The sequence below is a fragment of the Macaca fascicularis genome, chromosome 8, assembly GCF_037993035.2.
Source record: "Macaca fascicularis isolate 582-1 chromosome 8, T2T-MFA8v1.1".
Lineage (NCBI taxonomy): Eukaryota > Metazoa > Chordata > Mammalia > Primates > Cercopithecidae > Macaca > Macaca fascicularis.
In genome coordinates this window covers 95,037,099-95,057,874 of record NC_088382.1, presented here as the reverse complement: position 1 = coordinate 95,057,874, position 20,776 = coordinate 95,037,099, and the positions used below count along the sequence as shown (strand labels likewise).

The window sequence follows — 20,776 nt, the reverse complement described above, 5'->3', positions numbered from 1 at the left end:
CATTTATTGCTTTCTCTTGCCTGATTACCCTGGCCAGAACTTCCAATTCTATGTTGAACAGGAGTGGTGAGAGGCAGCATCCTTGTCTTCTGCCAGTTTTCAAAGGGAATGCTTCTAGTTTTTGCCCATTCAGTATGATATTGGCTGTGGGTTGTCATAAATTGCTCTTATTATTTTGAGATACATTCCACTGATACCTATAGTTTATTGAGAGTTTTTAGCATGAAGGGCTGTTGAACTTTGTTGAAGGCCTTTTCTGCATCTATTGAGATAATCATGTGGTTTTTGTCATTGGTTCTGTTTATGTGATCTCTTTTATTAATTTGCATATGTTGAACCAGCCTTGCATCCCAGGGATGAAGCCAACTTGATCGTGGTGGATAAGGTTTTTGATGTGCTGCTGGATTTGGTTTGCAGTATTTTATTGAGGATTTTCACATCAATGTTCATCAGGGATATGGGCCTGAAATTTTCCTTTTTTGTTGTGTCTCTGCCAGGTTTTGGTATCAGGATGATGCTGGCCTCATAAAATTAGTTAGGGAGGATTCTAAGAGGGAATTTTATAGCAACAAATGTCTACATCAAAAAAGATATCAAATAACCTAACGTATCTTTAACAAATGAAAATGGAAACAACATAACAAAAGCTATGGAATACAGCGAAAGCAGTTCTAACAGGATTTTTTTTTTTTTTTAAATACTTGGACTGTTAGAGAAAACTAAGAGGGAATTTCATAGCAACAAATGTCTACATTAAAAAGTATCTCAAATAACCTAACATACTTCAAGGAACTAGAAAGACAAGAACAAACTAAGCTCAAAGTTAATAGAAAAAAGAAAATAATAATGATCAGGGCAGGAATAAATGAAATGCAGGCTAGAAATATAGATCAACAAAACTGAGTTGTTTTCTGTGTTTGTTTGTTTTGAATTTCAACCTTTATTTTAGACAGAGGGGATACATGTGCAGGTTTGTTACACTGGTATACTACATGATGCTGAGGTTTGGGGTGCAGATCCTGTCAACCATGCAGTGAGTACAATAACCAATTGGTGACTTTTCAATCCATACTCCCCTGCCTGCCTCTCCTCTCTAGTAGTATACAGTATCTATTGGCCCCATCTTTATGTCCATCTGTACTCAGTGTTTAGCTCACATTTATAAGTGAGAACATGCCATATTTGGTTTTCTGTTCCTGCATGAATTTACTTAGGATTATGGCCTCTAGCTGCATCCATGTTGCTACAAAGGACATAGTTTCATTCTTTTTATGGCTACGTAGTATTCCATGCCATATACGTACCACACTTTCTTTATCCAATTCACCCTTGATGGGCACCTACGTTGGTTCCATGTCTATGAACTCGTGAGTCCATGTGTCTTTTTGGTAGAATGATTTGTTTTCTTTTGGGTATATATTCAGTAATGGAATTGCTGGATCGAATGGTAGTTCAATTCTTAGTTCCTTGAGAAATCTCCAAACTGCCTTCCACTGTGGCTGAATTAATTTACATTCCCACCAACAGAGTATAAGCATTACATTTTCTCCACAGTCTTGCCAGTGTGTGTTATTATCTGACTTTATAATAGCCATTCTGACTAGTATGAGACAGTATCTCAGTATGGTTTTGACTTGCATCTCTCTGATTAGTGATCATAAGCATTTTTTCATGTTTGTTGGCCACTTGTGTATCTTCTTTTGAGAAGTGTCTGTTAATATCCTTTGCTGCCTTTTTTTTTTTTTTTTTAAAGACATGGTCTCACCCTGTTGCCCAGGCTGGGGTGCAGTGGTGCAGTTTCGGCTCACTGCAACCTCTGCCTCCCGCCTTTGCCCATTTTTTAATGGGGTTGTTTTATGCTTGCTGATTTAAGTTCCTTATAGATTCTTTATATGGTTCCTTATAGATTCCTTATAGATCTCACCTTGTCAGATGCATAGTTTGCAAATATTTTCTCCCATTCTATAGGTTGTCTGTTTACTCTGTAGGCTGATGGTTTCTTTTGCTGTGCAGAAGCTCTTTATTTTAATTAGGTCCCACTTGTCAATTTTTGTTTGTGTTGCTATTGCTTTTGGGGACTTAGCTAAAATTTCTTTGCCAAGACCAGTGTTGAGAAGGGGATTTCCTAGGTTTTCTTCTAGAATTTTTTTTTTTTTTTTTTTTTTTTGAGACAGAGTCTCGCTCTGTTGCCCAGGCTGGTGTGCAGTGGCGCAATCTCGGCTCACTGCAAGCTCTGCCTCCAGGGTTCATGCCATTCTCCTGCATCAGCCTCCCGAGTAGCTGGGATTACAGGTGCCCGCCACCACGCCCAGCTAATTTTTTCTTGTATTTCTAGTAGAGAATGGTCTAGTAGAGAATGATCGAGACCAGGATGGTCTCGATCTCCTGACCTCATGATCCACCTGCCTCAGCCTCCCAAAGTGCTCGGATTACAGGCATGAGCCACTGCACCCGGCCTCTTCTAGAATTTTTATAGTTTGACATCTTACATTTAAGTCTTTTATCCATCTTAATTGTTTTACATGGTGAAAGGTAGGGGTCCAGTTTCATTATTTAGCATACGGCTAGTCAGTTATTCCAGCACTATTTATTAAATAGGGAATCCTTTCCCAATTGCTTTTTTTGGTTGGCTTTGTTGAAAATCAGAAGGTTGTAGGTGTACAGGTTTATTTCTGGGTTCTCTATTCTGTTCCATTGGTCTATGTGTCTGTTTTTGTTCCAGTACCATGCTGTTTTGATTGCTGTAGCCTTATAGTGTAGTTTGAAGTCAGGTAATGTGATGCTTTCAGCCTTGTTCTTTTTGCTTAGGATTGCTATTTGGGCTTTTTGGTTCCATATAAATCTTAGAGTAGTTGTTGGTAATTCTGTGACATTGGTAGTTTGGTAAGAATAGCATTGAATCTGTAAATTGCCTTAGGTAGCATACCTATTTTAAAGATACTGATTGTTCCAGTCCATGAGCATGGAATGTTTTTCCATTCACTTGTGTCATTTCTGATGTCTCAGCAGTGTTTTCTAGTTCTCCTTGTAAGAGATCTTTCACATTATTGATTAGCTGTATTCCTAGGTAACTGAATTTTTTTGTGGCAATTGTAAATGGGATTGTGTTCTTGAGTCTCAGCTTGAATGTTACTGGTGTTCAGAAATGCTACTAATTTTTTTTTGCATTGATTATTGAATCCTGAAACTTTTGCTGAAGTCATTTATCAGTGTTAGGAGCCTTTTGGCAGAGTCTTTAGGGCTTTCTAGGTATAGAATCATATCATCAGCAAAGAGAAATACTTTGACTTATTTTCCTATTTGGATGCCCTGTATTTCTTTCCCTTGCCTGATTTCTCTGGCTAGGACTTCTACTACTATGTTCAAAAGGAGGGGTGACAGTGGGCATCCTTGTCTTGTTCTGGCTCTCAAGGGGAATGGTTCCAGCTTTTGCCCATTCAGTATGATGTTGGCTATGAGTCTGTCATAGATGGTTCTTACTATTTTGAGGCATGTTCCTTTGACACCTAATCTGTTGTGTGTGTGTGTGTGTTTTTTTTTTTTGTTTGTTTGTTTGTTTTTTTACCATAAGGGGATGTTGCATTTTCTGGAAAGTTTTTTTCTGTGTCTATTGAGATGATCATATAGTTTTCGCTTTTAATTCTGTTTAGGTGAATTACATTTACTGATTTGCATATGTTGAACCCACCTAGCATCCTAGGAATAGAGCCTACTTGATCATGGTGTATTAGCTTTTTGGTGTCCTTTTGGATTTGGTTTGCTAGTATTTTGTTAAAAATTTTTGTATCTATGTTCATCACGGATACTGGCCTGAAATTTTCTTTTTTCATTGTGTCTCTGCCAGATTTTGGTATCAGGATGATGCTGGCTTCATAGAATGAGTTAGGGAGGAGCCCCTCCTCCTCAATTTTTCTTCTTCAGTGATCTAACACTGCTAGTGGGGTGTTGAAGTCTGCCACTATTATTGTGTGCCTGTCTTTTTGTAGGTCAAAAAGAATTTATGAGTTTATGAACTTTTTTTACACATTTCTCAAAAGAAGACATACAATAAGTCAATGTGTATATGGAAAAAATGCTTAATATCACTAATAATTAGGGAAATGAAAATTAAAACCACAATGAGATATCACCTCATACCTGTTAGAATGGCTATAATCAAAGACAAAAGATAACAGGTATTGACAAGGATGTGGAGAAAATGGAGCCCTTGCATATTGGAGATGGGAATGGAAATAAGCAGAGCCATTATAAAAACAGTATGGAGGTTCTTTTAAAAACTAAAATTAGAACTACCGTATGACCCAGCAATCCTACTGCTGAATATATATCCAAGGAAAATTAAATCAGTATTTCAAGGAGATAGCTGCACTCCTGTGTTCACTGCAGCATTATTCAGAGTAGCCAGGATATGGAATCAACTTAAAATATCCATCAGTGAATGAATGGAGAAAGAAAATGTGGTATATACAGACCTACCTCCTTTCATTGCACTACTATTTTTTGTGCTAACAGATACTGTGTTTTGTACCAATTGGAGTTTTGTGGCAACCCTGCATCAAGCAAGTTTATTGGCACCATTTTTGCAACAGCATGTGCTCACTTCATGTCTCAGTATCACATTTTGGTAATTCTTACAATATTTCAAACTTTTTCACTATTATTATATCTGTTATTGGGATCTGTGATTAGTGATCTTTGATGTTACTATTGTAACTGTTCTGGGGTAGGAGAAACTGCACCCACATAAGACTATGAACTAATTCAACAAATGTTGTGTATCTTCTGACTGCTCCACTCCTGGCCATTCTCCTGTCTCTGTCTGTCTCCATGGGCCTCCCTATTCCCTCAGACAAAACAATATTGAAATTAGGCCAGTTAATAACCCTATAATGGCCTCTAAGTGTCCAAGTAAAAGGAAGAGTCATATGTCTTCCATTTTAAATCAAAACCTAGATATGATTAAGTTTAGTGAAGAAGCCATGTCAGAAGCCAAGACAAGCCGAAAGCGAGACCTACTGAGGTAAACAGCCAAGTTGCAGATGCAAAGGAAAAGTACTTGAGCGAACTTAAAAGTGCTACTCCAGGTGAACACATTAATGATAAGAACGTGAAAAAGGCTTATTGCTGATATGGAGAAAGTTTGAGTGGTCTGAATAGAAGATAAAACTAGCCACTACATTCCTGCAAGCCAAAGCCTAATCCAGAGGAAGGCTCTAACTCTCTTCAATTCTATGAAGGTTGAGAGAGATGAGAAAGCTGAAGAAGAGAAGTTGGAAGCTAGGTTGGTTCATGAAGTTTAAGGAAGCCATTTCCATAACATAAATGTGCAAACCACAAGTGCTAATGTAGTGAAACAAGTGCTGATGTAGAAGCTGTAGCAAGTTACCTAGAAGATCTAGCTAAGATAATTGACGAAGTGGTTAGACTAAACCACAGATTTTCAACGTAGACAAAAAAGCCTTCTATTGGAAGACGATGGCATATAGGACTTTCATAGCTAGAGAAGTCAATGCATGGCTTCAAAGCTCCAAAGGACAGGCTGAGTCTCTTGTTAGGGTTGAATGCAGTTGGTGACTTTAAGTTGAAGCCAATGTTCATTTAGCATTCCAAAAGTCCTAGGGCCCTTATGATTGATATTAAATCTCCTCTGCCTGTGCTCTATAAATGGAACAACAAATCCTGGATGACAGTACATCTGTTTACAGTGTGGTTTACTAAATATTTTCAGCCTGCTGTTAAGACCTACTCAGAAAACAAGATTCCTTTCAAAATATTACTGCTCTTTGACAATGCACCTGATCACCCAAGAGGTCTGATGGAGATGAACAAAGAGATTAATGTTGTTTTCATGCCTGCTGATACAACCTCCATTCTCCAGCCCATGAATGAAGGAGTAAATTCTGACTTTCAAGTTTTCTTTTGAAACACATTTTGTAAATCTATAGCTGCCACAGATATTGATTCCTCTGACGGATCTGGACAAAGTATAGCTTTCTGGAAAGGATTCACCATTCTAGATACCATCATGAACATCCATAATTCATGAGAGGAGGCAAAAATATCCATATTAATAGAAGTTTGGAAGAAGTTGATTCCAACCCTCATGAATGACTTTGAGGTGTTCAGGACTTCAGTGGAGGAAACTAAAGATTCAATTTTAAAAAAGCAATAGAACTAGAAGTGAAGCCTGAAGATGTGACTGAATTGCTGCAATCTTATGATGAAACTGTAATAGATGAATACTGGCGTATGATGGATGGGCAAAGGAAGTGGTTTCTTGAGATGGAATTTACTCCTAGTGAAGATGCTGTGAACATCGTTGAAATGACAACAGAGGATTTTAAATATTTCACAAGTTTAGTTGATTAAGCACAAGAAGGTTTGAGAGGGCTGACTCCAATTTTGAAAGAAGTTCTAATGTGGGTAAAATGCCATCAAACAGCATTTTATGCTACAGAGAAATCTTTGCTACAGAGAAATCTTTTGTGAAAGGAAGAGTCAATTGATGTTGCAAACTTCATTTTTGTCTTCTTTTAAAAAATTGCCACAGCCACCCCAACCTTCAGCCACCATACCCTGATTAGTCAGCAGCCATCAACATTGAGGCAAGATCTCTACCATCAAAACGATTGACTTAATGCAGGCTCAGATGATCATTAACATTTTTAAACAATATAGGATTTTCTAATTAAGGTCTGTACACTTCTTTTTAAGACATGCTACTGCATACTTAATATAGTGTAAATGTAACTTTTCTATGCACTGGGAAACAAAAAAATCTGTGGGACTCATTTTATTGCAATATTCATCTTATTGTGGTGGTTTGGAACTGAACCCACTGGAACTGAACATTATGTTAAACAAAATAAATCAGGCACAGAAAGAGAAACACCACATGATCTCACCCAAATGTGGAATGTAAAAATATTGATCTCATAGAAGTAGAGAGTAGCATGATGGTTACCTGGGCCTTGGGCGGGGCAGGGAGGAGTGGTTGGGGAGGTATTGGTCAAAGGATACAAATTTCAATTAGAAAGAAGTTCAAACAATCTATTGTAAAATATGGTGAGTGTAGCTCGTAACATATTGTACTAGGTTAGTGCAAAAGTAATTGTGGTTTTTGTGATTAAATTGCAAAAACCACAATTACTTTTGCACCAGCCTATACTGTGCTAAGAAAAATGCGGGATGTTAACCTCATCAAATATGGAAGAGAAACAACCTGTAGTCAAAAGGGAGTGATTTGTTAGGTGGTACCTGTCTATCTCGTAACTAGACGTACCAACCAGGGAAAGGCAAAGTATGGAAAGGGGTAACTTTTGTGCTTCCAAAGTAGCTAAGCAGAAGTGGGGAAGCAGTTTTGTCAAATGATCTTTGATTAGGCAAACACCGAGTTTTAAAGAGGCTGTCAAGTTGAGGCCACTTGGTCCATTAGCTGGTGCAGCAAGACCACTACTCAACATTTTCACACTGCCACAAGATTGTTCCTCTAATGGAGTAATGCCCTAGTTTCTCGGAGATGCTGTAAGTGGCATGATGTTACCTAACGCTTAGGCTTAGTTTGATTTCTGGGTCCACCATATGTGTTCTTAAGATGCCAACCTGTTGCTTTTTTTTTTCCATTTAAAAGGATAGTACCTGCTCCCTCTAACCACCTCACCCCATTCTTGAATGATGTTTTATCCTTTGGAAAGAACAAGGCTATGATGTAGTGACTACTGTCTGTATCTCCTGTGTGTGTCTGTTCTTGTCACAAATGTATTTGGGGACACTGGATGCACTGATTTTCTGTAATAAAGTTTTTTAATCACTCTTCCCAAAAAGTAAAAAATAAAACAAAAAAAATGCTGGATGTTAAGTGTTTTCACCACAAAAATCATAACTATGTGAGGCAATGCATATATTAATTAGCTAGCCAATGTATATATACTTCAACACATCATACAGTATATGATAAATATATACAATTTTATCTATCAATTTAAGAAATACAAACAGAAAAAATAAATATTTTTTAAAATACCAATATTTATCATACTAAAGAAATGGCATAATACAATATACATACCCAGTCAAATATATGTGTAAGCACATTAATAGGTATCTCATCCAAACATTTCGTGGCCATGTTCACTGATGGGAAGTGGCAGGATAAGGACCAAAAACTCAGAACTGGTGTCTTAAGTTTTAAGTCAATTTATCTTGTCCAGAACTAGAAAAATGAGATGGCTGACTCCCTTTCTTCTTTTATCTATTAAAGTTGTTTTTCAAATCATGCCAAAACTTCAGGGCCGGGAGCAGCGGCTCACACCTGTAATCCCAGCACTTTGGGAAGCTGAGGTGGGTGGATCATTTGAGGTTGGGAGTTTGAGACCGGCCTGGCCAATATGGTGAAACCCCATCTGTACTAAAAAAAAAAAAAATACAAAAATTAGCCAGGTGTGGTGGCATGCGCCTGTAATCCCAGCTACTCAGGAGGCTGAGGTGGGAGAATTGCTTGAACCCAGGAGGTGGAAGTTGCAGAGAGCTGAGATGGCACCACTGCACTCCAGCCTGGGTGACAGAGCAAGACTCCATTTCATAAAAAAACAAACAAAAAAAACTTCAAAGGTAGGTATACCATTTGCTTAGCATGTTGGTTCATGGCATCAATTCTGGCATTAGATTATTGTATTTCACTTACTGTGGATATCAGGTACGCCATTTAACTTCTTTATGACTTGATTTCCTAATCAGAAAATGGAGATGTAGTATCTCCTTTATACTTTTGCTATGAGGATTAAATGAACACAAGGAAAGTACCTGGCACAGTGCTAGTCATTTAGTAATAGTATAATATTTTTCACTATGATATAGCTTTTGTCTCCTGAGAATTATTTCTTCCATTTAGCCAAACGCCTTGCATTTGATAGATGTTTAATGATTAGACCCTGGAATAGATGTATCTTTATCTATGTATTTTAATAGGCTTCATATTTTATTTTAGTTCTATTTCCACAGGTAACAAAGGCTTTGTATTTTTAAGCAGTTTTAAATTCACATCAAAATTGACCAAAATGTAGAGAAAGCTCCCATATGCCCCCGTCCCTGCTCATGCACAACCTCTCCCATTTACAACGTCCTCCACCAGAGTGGTACATTTCTTACAGTTGATGAACCTACACATGATTATCATCCAAAATCCATAGTTAGGGTTAACTCTTGCTGTTTTACACTATGAGTTTTGACAAATGCATAATGACATGTATTCATCATTATGGTACCATTCAGAATAGCTTCACTACCCTAAACACGGTCTGTGCTCCATCTATTCATCCCCCCTACCTTCTAGCCTCTGGCAACCACTGATATTTTACTGTCTCCTTAGTTTTGCCTTTTTCTGAATGTCATATAGTTGGAATCATAGAGTTCACAGTCTTTTCAGATTGGCTTCCTTCACTCAGTAATATGCATTTAAAGTTCTTCCATATCTTTTCATGAATAATACTATATTGTCTGGATGTACAACATTTATATTTTTACCTGCTGAAGAGTATCTTGGTTGCTTCCCAAGTTTCAGCAATTATGAATTAAGATGCTATGAATATCTACGTGTAGGTTTCTGTGTAGTCATGAGTTTTCAACTCTTTTGGGTAATACCATGGGAACACAATTACTGGATTGTATGGTAAGAATATGTTTAGTTTTCTAAGAAACTGCTAAGTTGTATTCCCAAGTGGCTATACCATTTTGCATCTTCATCATCAATGAATGAGAGTTCCTGTTGCTCCACATCCTTGCTAGCTTTTAGTGTTGTCAGTCTTTTGGATTTTTCACCATTCTAATAAATATGCAGTGGTATCTCATTGTTGATAGTTTGTGGCAAAATACATAAAACATCAAATTTATCATCTTAATCATTTTAAGTGTACAGTTCAGTAGTATTAAGTACATTCTCAACATTGTGCAACCAATCATCAGAACACTTCATCCTGCAAACCTGAAACTATACACATTGTATGAGTTTGCTAGGGCTGCCAAAACAAAGTGCCACAGGCTGGGTGGCTTAAACAACAGAAATTTATTTTCTCACAATTCTGGAAGCTAGAAGTCCAAGATCAAGGCATTCATTGGCCCATTTGGTTTCTTCAGAGGCCTCGCTCCTTGGCTTACAGATGATCACCTTCCTGCTGTGTCCTCACATGGTCTTTCCTCTGGGTGGGAGCATCCGTGGCGTCTCTTTGTATATCCAAATTTCCCCTTTCTCATAAGGCCCCCAGTCAGATTAGATCAGGTCACAGCTTAATTTTAGCTTAATTATCTTCAAACGCCCTATCTCCAAATACAATCACATTCTGAGGTATGGAGGTAAAGTCTTCAACATATGAATTTTGGGGGACATATTTCAGCCTCTAACATCCATTAAGCAACAAATTCCATTCTGTCTTCCCTCAACTCCTGGTAACCACCCTTCTCCATTCTGCCTCTAAGAATTTGACTACTCTAGGTACCTCACATAAGTGGAATCATACAGTATTTATCTTTTTTTGTGACTGACTTATTTCACCTAGCGTTATATCCTCAAAGTTCATCATGTTGCAGCATATGTCAGCATTTTCTTCCTTTCTAAGGCTGAAGAATATTCCATTGTATATATACCATAATTTGTTAAGCTACTCATCTATTGATGGACATTGGGATTCCATCCGCATTTTGGCTATTATGAATGCTGCTGTTATGAACACAGGTGTATACACACCTTCTTGAGGCCCTGCTTTCAATTCTTTGGGTATACACCCAGGAGTTGAAGGGTCCTGAGAATCTGTAAGCATGCACTAAAGTTCTGGCTGTACTACCCACATATCTCTCCTTAGGCTAATTCTACCTTAAAATATTTGCCCGGTATTATAAACTAGGGTCTTTTGTTGTTGTTGTTGTTGTTGTTGTTTGAGACGGAGTCTCGCTCTGTCACGCAGGCTGGAGTGCAGAGGCGCGATCTTGGCTCACTGCAAGCTTCGCCTCCCGGATTCACGCCATTCTCTTGCCTCAGACTTCTGAGTAGCTGGGACTACAGGCGCCCGCCACCATGCCCAGCTAATTTTTTTTGTATTTTTAGTAGAGACGGGGTTTCACCGTGTTAGCCAGGATCGTCTCGATCTCCTGACCTCGTGATCTGCCTGCTTCAGCCTCCCAAAGGGCTGGGATTACAGGCATGAGCCACCACGCCCGGCCAAACTAGGGTCTTAAATTATTTATTTATCCCAGGATGTATGTAACTCAGGCTATCATAAACGGGTACGCATCAGGGACCTGTCAGATAAGACGCACCATACTTTATCACATTAACTCAGGTATCATTCAGGTAATTTGTAAGTTAAAGAATTATAATAAAGGAGATAAGCAATCTTCATCATGCTTAAAAAGCTCAAGATGACACCAAAATGGCAAATAAGATGTATAAATTTAGTTATAACTTACATTTAATAGGAATTTTCAAAACAACATACAGATACATAGTCATGACTATCTTAACAGTTGTTCAAATTCTTAACTGTGAACAAGTGGAATCCTAGCTTAATTTATGCAATAACAGAATTTGCCACCAATACCCTCATTTTCAGGAGCGCAGTACCTCCCTTTTCACAATGGGCAGAGGAATAAGAATAATCATGCATTTTTCCATGCCCTTACACAAATGGAAACCTACCTACATACATTTATTTTTGAAGACGACTGAAAGATGGTATAACACAGAGAATAACAATAAATGGTCTAGTTTTGAATCTTAGCTCTCACTTCCTACTGTGTAACTCCAGGCAAGTTATCTAACCTATCTTGGCCTACTTAACTAGAAGTTTCTTATGCTGTGAAATGGGGCTATTCTGCCAAAATGTTCACTGTTGTTAAGAGGATAACATTAGCTAAAAACATGTAAAATGTTTTGCATGTAGTAAGTTCTTGATATATATTAGCTATTAACAGCATAAACTGGCAAACCACATAGCTTGAAATAACCATGATATAATTTCTTATCTCACTGGAATAAAGAAATAATAACTATCCCACCTCCACTACTGTAAATGAGACTATATAGTGTGGGTGAAGCTGCAGAGATAATGAATAAACTTTCCTCAAATCACTTTCAATGTCTTTCTATTGCCTCCTAATTGTTAAGTTACACTATAACAGCTTTATTAAAATTGATTTTCTGTGTTGAGCCATGTTTTTTTTTTTTTGAGACACGGTTTTGCTTGTCGCCCAGGATGGAGTGCAGTGATGTGATATCGGCTCACTGCAACCTCCGCCTCTTGTGTTCAAGCAATTCTCCTGCCTCAGCCTCCCAAGTAGCTGGGATTATAGGCACCCACCACCACACCTGGCTAATTTTTTTGTATTTCTAGTAGAGAGGGGTGTCACCATGGTGGGCAGGCTGGTCTCGAACGCCTGACCTCAGGTGATCCGCCCACCTCAGCCTCTCAAAGTGCTGAGATTACAGGTGTGAGCCACCACACCTGGCCAAGCCATGTTTTCAATTAATTATACTATTAAGAAGAAATGTGTCACTAAGATACAACCTTACATTCTTATTCTTCAGCAGTATAAGACAGAAAAGAAATAGCATCTATGTGGTCTAGGATACTTTATGATATCCAAAATATTTGAATATTTTACTTGAAGTTTGATATACTTTTTTTATTATTTGGAATATTCAAAAACTGTTTCTTCAAAGCCAGGTGCGGTGGCTCATGCCTGTAATCCCAGCACTTTGGGAGACCAAGGTAGGCGAATACATTTGAGTTCAGAAGTTCGAGACCAGCCTGGACAACATGGCAAAACCCTGTCTCTACTAAATATACAAAAATTAGCCAGGCATAATGGTGTACACCTGTAGTGCCAGCTACTTGGGAGGCTGAGGCAGAAGAATCGCTTGAGCCCGGGAAGTGGAGGTTGCATTGATCTGAGATTGTATCATTGCACTCTGGCCTGGGCAACAGAATGAGACCCTGTCTCAAAACAAACAAACAAAAAAACAAAACCAACCAAAAAACCATATATATACATAGTTCCTTCAACTGCTTTTAAAAAGTCAAGTGTATAACTTAAAAGTTTCAAAAAAATTATGCTGAAATATGCCCCCACCAAAGTAAGAATACAAGAAAAAGAGAAAATGTGTCTTTATAATTTCAAATTAGAGGAAATTTATAATTGTCAGTGTGAATCCATCTCTAATATGTATTATCAAACATGTCTTAATGGGCATGGTATAGTGGCTCACACCTGTAATCTCAGCACTTTGAGAGGCTAAGGCGGGCGGATCATTTGAGGTTGGGAGTTCAAGACCAGCCTGGCCAACATGGTGAAACCCCATCTCTACTAAAAATACAAAAATGAGCCGGGAATGGTGGCGGGCACCTGTAATCCCAGCTACTTGGGAGGCTGAGGCAGGAGAATTGCTTGAACCCGGGAGGCAAGAGCTGCAGTGAGCAGAGATCACACCACTGCACTCCAGCCTGGGCGACAGTGAGACTTCATCTCAAAAAAAAAAAAAAAAAAAGTCTTAACGATCTTTTACTATGGTGTACAACACAAAATATCATCAGAAAGATTTCAATGTAAGATTTTTACATATATAAGTATATATAAATAAATGAAAAGGATGTAAAATACATAAAATGTATATGTTTTTCATACATATATACGAAAACTAATGACATTCAAACTCTTTTCTAGGAGTATAAAGTCATTAATATGAGACATAGTGTTATTGTAGAAACCTTCAAATTTTTAAGAGAGTTCCAGAATGAATAAAGCAATTATTGCTATGAAATATCAAACTTTATATCCTACTCACTGCCTCTGTGACTTCTGTAGGGCAATTATATGGCCACAGATGAAACAGGAGGAAGCTAAAGAATTTCAAGTCAAGAAAGGGCAAAGTTACACCATGTCCTGAGGCAAGCTGAGGGAGAAGATCTCAAAGTCTGGTCATCAGAGTTCAGTTTTATCCGGAAAACCCCAAACTTCCCTGATTTTCTTACAATAAAGTCACAGGCTACAGCTGAATTTCTAGATTTTGAAGAGCAGTTTGCAACCTGTACTTTGTAACATTCCTGGCTTTCTCTGATAACGTCATGACTTCCTGTGAAATTCTTTAAACAGAATCCATTTTAATTCACTACAGTTTAAATACTACACATGCCATACATCACTTTCAGGGAGAGAATGGAAAAAGGGGCTGTGGTGGAAAAAAGAGAACAAGGAATTTCTAGAGGTGGGAAAAAAAATTCCAGGAATAACGTTCCAAAAAGAAAATAGTAGAAATTACTTACCAAAATGCAAATTATGTGCAGCATGCCTCACTTGTATGAAGTTGAACAATTTAGATAATTCAGTTCAACAATCACTGACTGAACACCAACTATATCCAGGGAACGGAGAGGGCACTGAAAGATCTACTTCCCCTTGGGCTACACTGGAGGAAGGCCTCTAGCAGAAGAGTTGGCCCCTGCAAGTCTTGGCCCTTACATTCAGGGAGCTGCCACTGCTTTATGCAGAGCCTTGAGAATGCAGTGACACTCTCTAGCCAGGTAAGGTGGTCCAGGCACTCCCCTGGGTGCTGGTCCCAATCCTCCAAGGACACATTTAGGGAGTCAAAGGGGATTTGCAGTGATTACTGACCGGTTAGTACTTTTTGTTTGTTTCTAAAACTTTGGTTCTTAAACTTGGCGCGCAGAGTGACCACATTCTCTTTATCCTGAGCGCTGGTGAATTCTTCCAAATCCTTCCTAGATCGGTTAAGTCATTCTGTATGACAGAACAGCTTTTGATGCCTGCTCCTGTTTGAAAAATCTGAACGCAGTAAAGGACGACGCAGGGAGAAAGTTTACTGAGCACTTCCACCTCTTTGGATGAAAGTTGTAAAATATCCCCTTTTTGTGTGATAGCAGATCTCATTTTTAGAAACCCATGCCACATGCCACATGAAGTCACAAATCAAATATCCCTCCTAACTATCAGGGTGATGAAAGAAGTGCATAAGGAAGACAATACTATTTTATCGGGGAGGGGCGTGGAAAGAAGTAGTCTTTTTTTTTTTTTTTCCTTTCATCTGGTGGAGATGGCAGACTGGGTTTTGTTTTTCCTCCTTTTTATTTAAACTACAGGAACATGGTTCCAACTGGAATTGCCTATTAAAACCATCCATTCTTAACAGCAAAATCGATATCCACGGTGTCTCCGGGCAAAGCGCCCGTTACCCCGTGAGCCTCTGCCACAGGTGGACGCAGAGCAACAGACACTCGGTTGCCCTCAGGTCCCTGCGCCCGGAGACAGAAGCCACGCGGGCGCGCTCGAGGTCCTGGGCTCTTTGTCGAGAGCCCGGCGTGGCGCCGGGCCCTATTGGTTACGCGTCCGCTCGGGGCCATCCTGGTCCCTCGTCCCTCCCCCATCCTGGCGTACAGGACCTGGGCGCAGGCCACATGGTCCTCGGACTGTCCGGTCCCGGGTCCCCGCTAGGCGCGTCTACACCACGCCGCTACACCCACGCGGCGAGGGGCTGGGCTTCCCCGGGACCCACGGGTTCCGAAGTCCGCCCCCGTCCCCGCCTCCCGAGCTCACCGCTTTGAGATCCAGAACGCCGTCCTTGGCCTCCTGCAGCAGCGACACAAACTTGGTAGTGAGCAGCCCCAGGCTCTTCTCGTGCCTGCTGCTGCCGCCCCCGGCGCCCCCAAGCTGCTGCGGCGGCGGCGGCTGCGGGGCTTGCGCCTGCGGAGGCTGCGGCTGCGGCCGCTGGCCCTGCCCCTGCCCTGGCGGCGCCTGCTGGCCCGAGCTCGCGGGCTCTGCCGCCGCCATCGCGTCCCGGCCCCGCGGTGGTCGGGCCCCCGCGCACTTTCGCTCGCCGGCCCCGCCCGCGGCCACCTGCCGGGTCGGCTCCGCTGCGGCCGCTTCCCCGCCGGTCGAGAGCGGCAGTACTGGTCGCTGGCTGCTGCAAACAACAGGTGTGCGGCGCCCACGGGAGTCTGGGCCGCTTGTCACGCCGGGTCTCCGCCCCCTCCCCAAGCCCGGGGAAGCGTGAATGAGGCCCACGACCGTGGGGGGAGGGGGTGGAAACGAGGAGAAGGGGCTGCGAGGGGTGGGGACCTGAGTTTAAATGGCAGGAAGTGACGCCGCCGCCCGCCGTTGCCTAGAAACACATTTTTCTGTAGGAAGGAGGAGCGCACGAGGAGGAGGAGGGGTGTCGGCGTGTGTGTTTCACACTCGCCTCCCTGGCGTTCGCGAGCTGACCCGAGGAATGCTAATCTCACGCGGCAAAGCAGGGAGAAAGAAAAAAAGGAAACAAAAGAAAAAAGACTTTTATCTGGGCAGAAAGTCACAACGCCCAGCGGCCAAACGTTTTTGAGCCGTGAAGTTGGTTGACTGCTCAGTTTGCAGAGCTTCTGCAGTGGGTTACTTACTTTCTCTGGACGGTTTCTGCTATCTTGCTCTTTTCAAGCTCTAGCATCGTTTGCAAATATTTCAATGACTTGGACCAAGTGCAACGTTTTACTTTATAGCTCATCCTTTTAGATTCGGAGTACAAGAAAAGGCATCGTGGAGTGTTAGGGTTGGTTTTCATCAGTCCTTTCTAAGGCCTTTCCTTTCTACATAGAGAAACGCGTAGAGAGAGAAGTTGTGAATTGCCAAAGACAGGCCGTTAGATTCCAGATCTCCTGTGTTTGACCAAAGTTCTTAGTATCTTATTTGAACCAAATTATATTGTATTTGGAATATTGGGTAGCCACAGGCCCTTGGACTTCAGTGATATTCCAAACCGTTGATGGCAAATGACATCATGGAGATACGAGTAAAAGAAAGTTGGGATTTTTTTTCCTCATTATATTACAAACTCTTGAGAATCCAGACTAAATTTTAAATGACTTGGTGTCACACTCAACACTTTGAATATAGTAGACAATAAAGATTAGGTGAATGAGACCAGTAGCGGTGGCTTACTGGTGATTACGTCTGTAATCCCAGCACTTTGGGAGGCCAAGGCAGGCAGATCATTTGAGGTCAGGAGTTCGAGACCAGCGTGGCCAACATGGTAAAAACCCCATCTCTACTAAAAATACAAAAATTAAAATTAGCTGCGCATGATAGTGCCCGCCTATAGTCCCAGCTACTCCAGAGGCTGAGGCAGGAGGATCTCTTAAACCTGGGAGGCAGAGGTTGCAGTGAACCGAGATGGCACCACTGCACTTCAGCCTGGGCAACAAAGTGAGACTCTGTCTGAAAAAAAAAAAAAAAAAAAAAAAAGATGATTCCATATGGCAGTAATTAATCAGGAAGATTTCATGCAAAGAAAGATTTTGCTAAATTTTACATAACAATAAACTAACAAAAAAAGGTCACTGAAGTAGCATCAAATACAACAGCAGTGTTAACTAGTAAAGCTGAACACACCATTTATATAACACATCATAGGCACAGAACTTTATAACCTTTATTAATAACCTATTCATAACAGCCTTTATTTTAATCAAATAAATCTATAAACTTAAAGTTGAAAATCTGAAGTAAAACATGAAAAATTCAGTTGATGCAACCATTTTCCAACAACCTATGTGAGAAAGCCTATCTCTATGTGATTTGACATGTTTTGCAAATTTATTTTATTGATTATTGTCAAAGAGTATTTCTTAGAACGTACTGAATTAGGAAGATTCTAATTTGTTTTTAACTTTATAACAGAACATTCTGTTATATGTGCAGGGACAGGAATTAATAAAACTAAATGTACTGATATTTTTAAAACTTACACTTCTATGGTGTCTTAGTTTGAGAAAGTACCATAAACTGGGTGACTTAAATAACAGAAATTAATTTTCTCACAGTTCTGGAGGCTGCAAGTCCAAGATCAGGAGGCTGCCATGGCCAGGCTGTGGTGAGGGCCCCCTTCTTGGCTGTCGGATTGTGGCTTTCTCATTGTGTCCTCATATGGCAGACAGAGAGAGAGAGACAGAACAGAGAGAGCACAAGCTCTCAGATTTCTTATAAGGGCACTAATTCCATCTGAGGGCTCAATCTTCATGACTTCATCTAAACCTAATCACCTCCCAAAGGCCCCACCTGCAAATACCATCACATTGAGGGTTAGGGTTTCAACATACAAATTTTGGGGAGATATAGTTCAGTTCATGGCATGTAATCATATTTTATAGTAGCTATCTTGGTAATTTTTAAAAACAATATCTTTTAAATTTCAGCTTTAAAAGGTTTTCTACAAAGCAATTATTAGTGATTCTAAAAGGTCAATTAAAATTTTATTTTGTACTGTTATTTGTGTTTTTCACAATGAATTTTTCATCTCTTTAGATTGCCTGGGGTTCAATTAGAAATTATTCACAAATCAGCAGCCATTTTAATTAGCATTCAAAATCTTATGTCTGTCTGAAGAGCTAAAAATCACTTATACCAGTGGTTCCCAGACTTTAGGAAGAAAAATAATCTACAATGTTTGTTAAAAATATAGATGCTTGGATCCAAACCCCAGGGATCAAATTAGCATTTGATATGAGAATATGACCTGTGAGTCCACATTTTTCACAGTTCAGATAATTCTAATGCACAACATAGTCACTCTTTGAGAAACACCAAATAGCACAATGAAAAATAATGCAATATATATTTTTCCTAAAAATCAACAAAGAACAGAGACTGATAATGCAAAAGGTTTTTAAATATTGCTAAATGTTTTTAAAAATTCTATTTTTTTTAAAAAACTAAGAAGCATGATTTTTAAAAAGTTATGATACAAATAACCTTTAAGAACATGATATTGATCAGTTTTGTAATCTAACTTTTATTTCTGTATCCTTTTGACTATAAAGGAAATAACTCTCAAAAGTCTGTAAATTCCTACATCAGTTCTTTGTGCCATTTCTGACAAAGGCTTAAAAATTATTTCCAGCAAAAGTCAAAACTGGCTGGGTGCTCACGCCTGGCCGGGCACTCACTGTTTATAATCCTAGCACTTTGGAGGGCTGAGAGAGGAGGATCGCTTGAGCCCAGGAGCTCAGGACCAGCCTGGACAACATGGCAAAAACCCATTTCTACAAAAACTACAAAAATTAGCCGGGTGTGGTAGTGCACACTTGTAGCCCCAGCCACTAGAGAGGCTGAGGTGAGAGGATCACTTGAGCCCAAGTGGTCAAGGATGTAGTGACCTGTGATCCTGCCACTGCACTCCAGCCTGGGTGATAGAGTGAGAATCTATCTTAAAAAAAAAAAAAAAAAAAATTGAACTAAACTAAATTTCATTGACCTGTAAGGGTAATAAATGCATGACAGTAATCCTTCATTAAATTCAAATTATGCTGATTAGTTGGGTAGATACTATTATCTATTATAATATTGTTTATATGCCCCTGATTAAATTTTCTTTTTTAAATGCATTTTGGAAGTGCAGCTCCTTATCTAGTTCAGGACTAAGAGGGAAGGCTTAAATATTTTGAAATAGAACAATTTATTAGTCCACAGCTCTTTAAACTTATAGTATCTAACATTTGTGGAATTTCACAAATGCCATTTTTATAGAGATTCAGGATCAATTTACAATATGTACAGTTTTGTCATAATCTGGTAGTTAAATATTTAAGAAAATCCAACACAATTTTGTTTATTGATGATGGCAGACTTTTTTTTTTTTTTTTTTTTTTTTTTTTGAGATGGAGTTTTGCTCTTGTTGCCCAGGCTGGAGTACAATGGCATGATCTCAGCTCACTGCAACCTCCGCTTCCCAGGTTCAAGTGACTCTCCTGCCTCAGCCTCCCTAGTAGCTGGGATTACAGGCATGTGCCACCATGCCCAGCTAATTTTGTTTTTTTAGTAGAGATGGGGTTTCGCCATGTTGGTCAGGCTGGTTTCGAACTCCTGACCTCAGGTGATCCACCCACCCTGGTCTGCCAAAGTGCTGGGATTACAGGCATGAGCCACCACACCTGGCCATGCAGACTGATTTTTTAAGTGCAGTTAGCCCATTCGGTGATCATGAATGGTTGGAACTTGAAACTCTCAGATGCCCTTTGAGCTAACAAATCTCCATCAGAAGGCTGCTACATCAACCCTAATACCTCCTTCTTGTAATCTGTTAGTGAAAATAAAATACAGTTTTCCATTTTTCCTTTCAAAACCTTGCAACATACAGGCCAGGCACAGTGGCTCACACCTGTGATCCTAGCACTTTGGGAGGCCAAGGTGGGTGGATCACCGGAGGTCAGGAGTTCGAGACAAGCCTGACCAACATGGTGAAATCCTGTCTCTACTAAAAATACAAAAAAGTAGCCGAGCATGTTGGCATGTGCCTGCAATCCCCGCTACTTGGGAGGCTGAAGCAGGAGAATCACTTGAACCTGGGAGGCAGAGGTTGCAGTGAGCCACGATCGCACCACTGCACTCCAGCCTGGACAACAAGAGTGAAACTCCGTCAAAAAAAAAAACTTGCAACATACAAACATCTATCTTCTGCACTTTCTAGGTTAAAAAAAATAGAAATATATGTTTCAAAGATTATGAATCCTTTTATTATGATAAACAACATCATTCTTTGCCCACTCATGATATGCTTGGTACAACAATATGAGAGAAAATGCATAGACTTTGTCTTCAGAAGTTTGTACCCTATAAGTAGAAACAGGAAGTGCAGATTATACTCAAGCATACATAGAAATATAATTCATACTCTAGAGAGATTTTAAGTTTTATTTAGCGACTAGTACTCTACGTTTTTGCAAAACTTTATGAAGATTGCATCACTAAA

At 39.9% G+C, this 20,776-nt stretch overlaps 1 protein-coding gene across 5 annotated transcripts in view; it reads right to left on the bottom strand.

The window, feature by feature from the left end:
• The window catches only part of E2F5 (E2F transcription factor 5), a 48,129-nt gene extending 32,030 nt beyond the window's left edge, over positions 1–16,099 (bottom strand). For 3 of the 5 annotated variants that reach the window (XM_045398456.3, XM_045398457.3, XM_065519425.2), the window contains exon 1: positions 15,598–16,099. In XM_045398456.3, coding sequence (XP_045254391.2) covers positions 15,598–15,831 — 234 coding nt within the window. In that variant the 5' untranslated portion in view covers positions 15,832–16,099. Of the gene's footprint in view, positions 1–8,068; positions 8,408–15,597 lie in introns of all 5 variants that reach the window. The other 2 variants (XM_074000036.1, XM_074000037.1) reach the window with 2 other exon arrangements.
• Between the last annotated feature and the right edge of the window lie 4,677 nt (positions 16,100–20,776).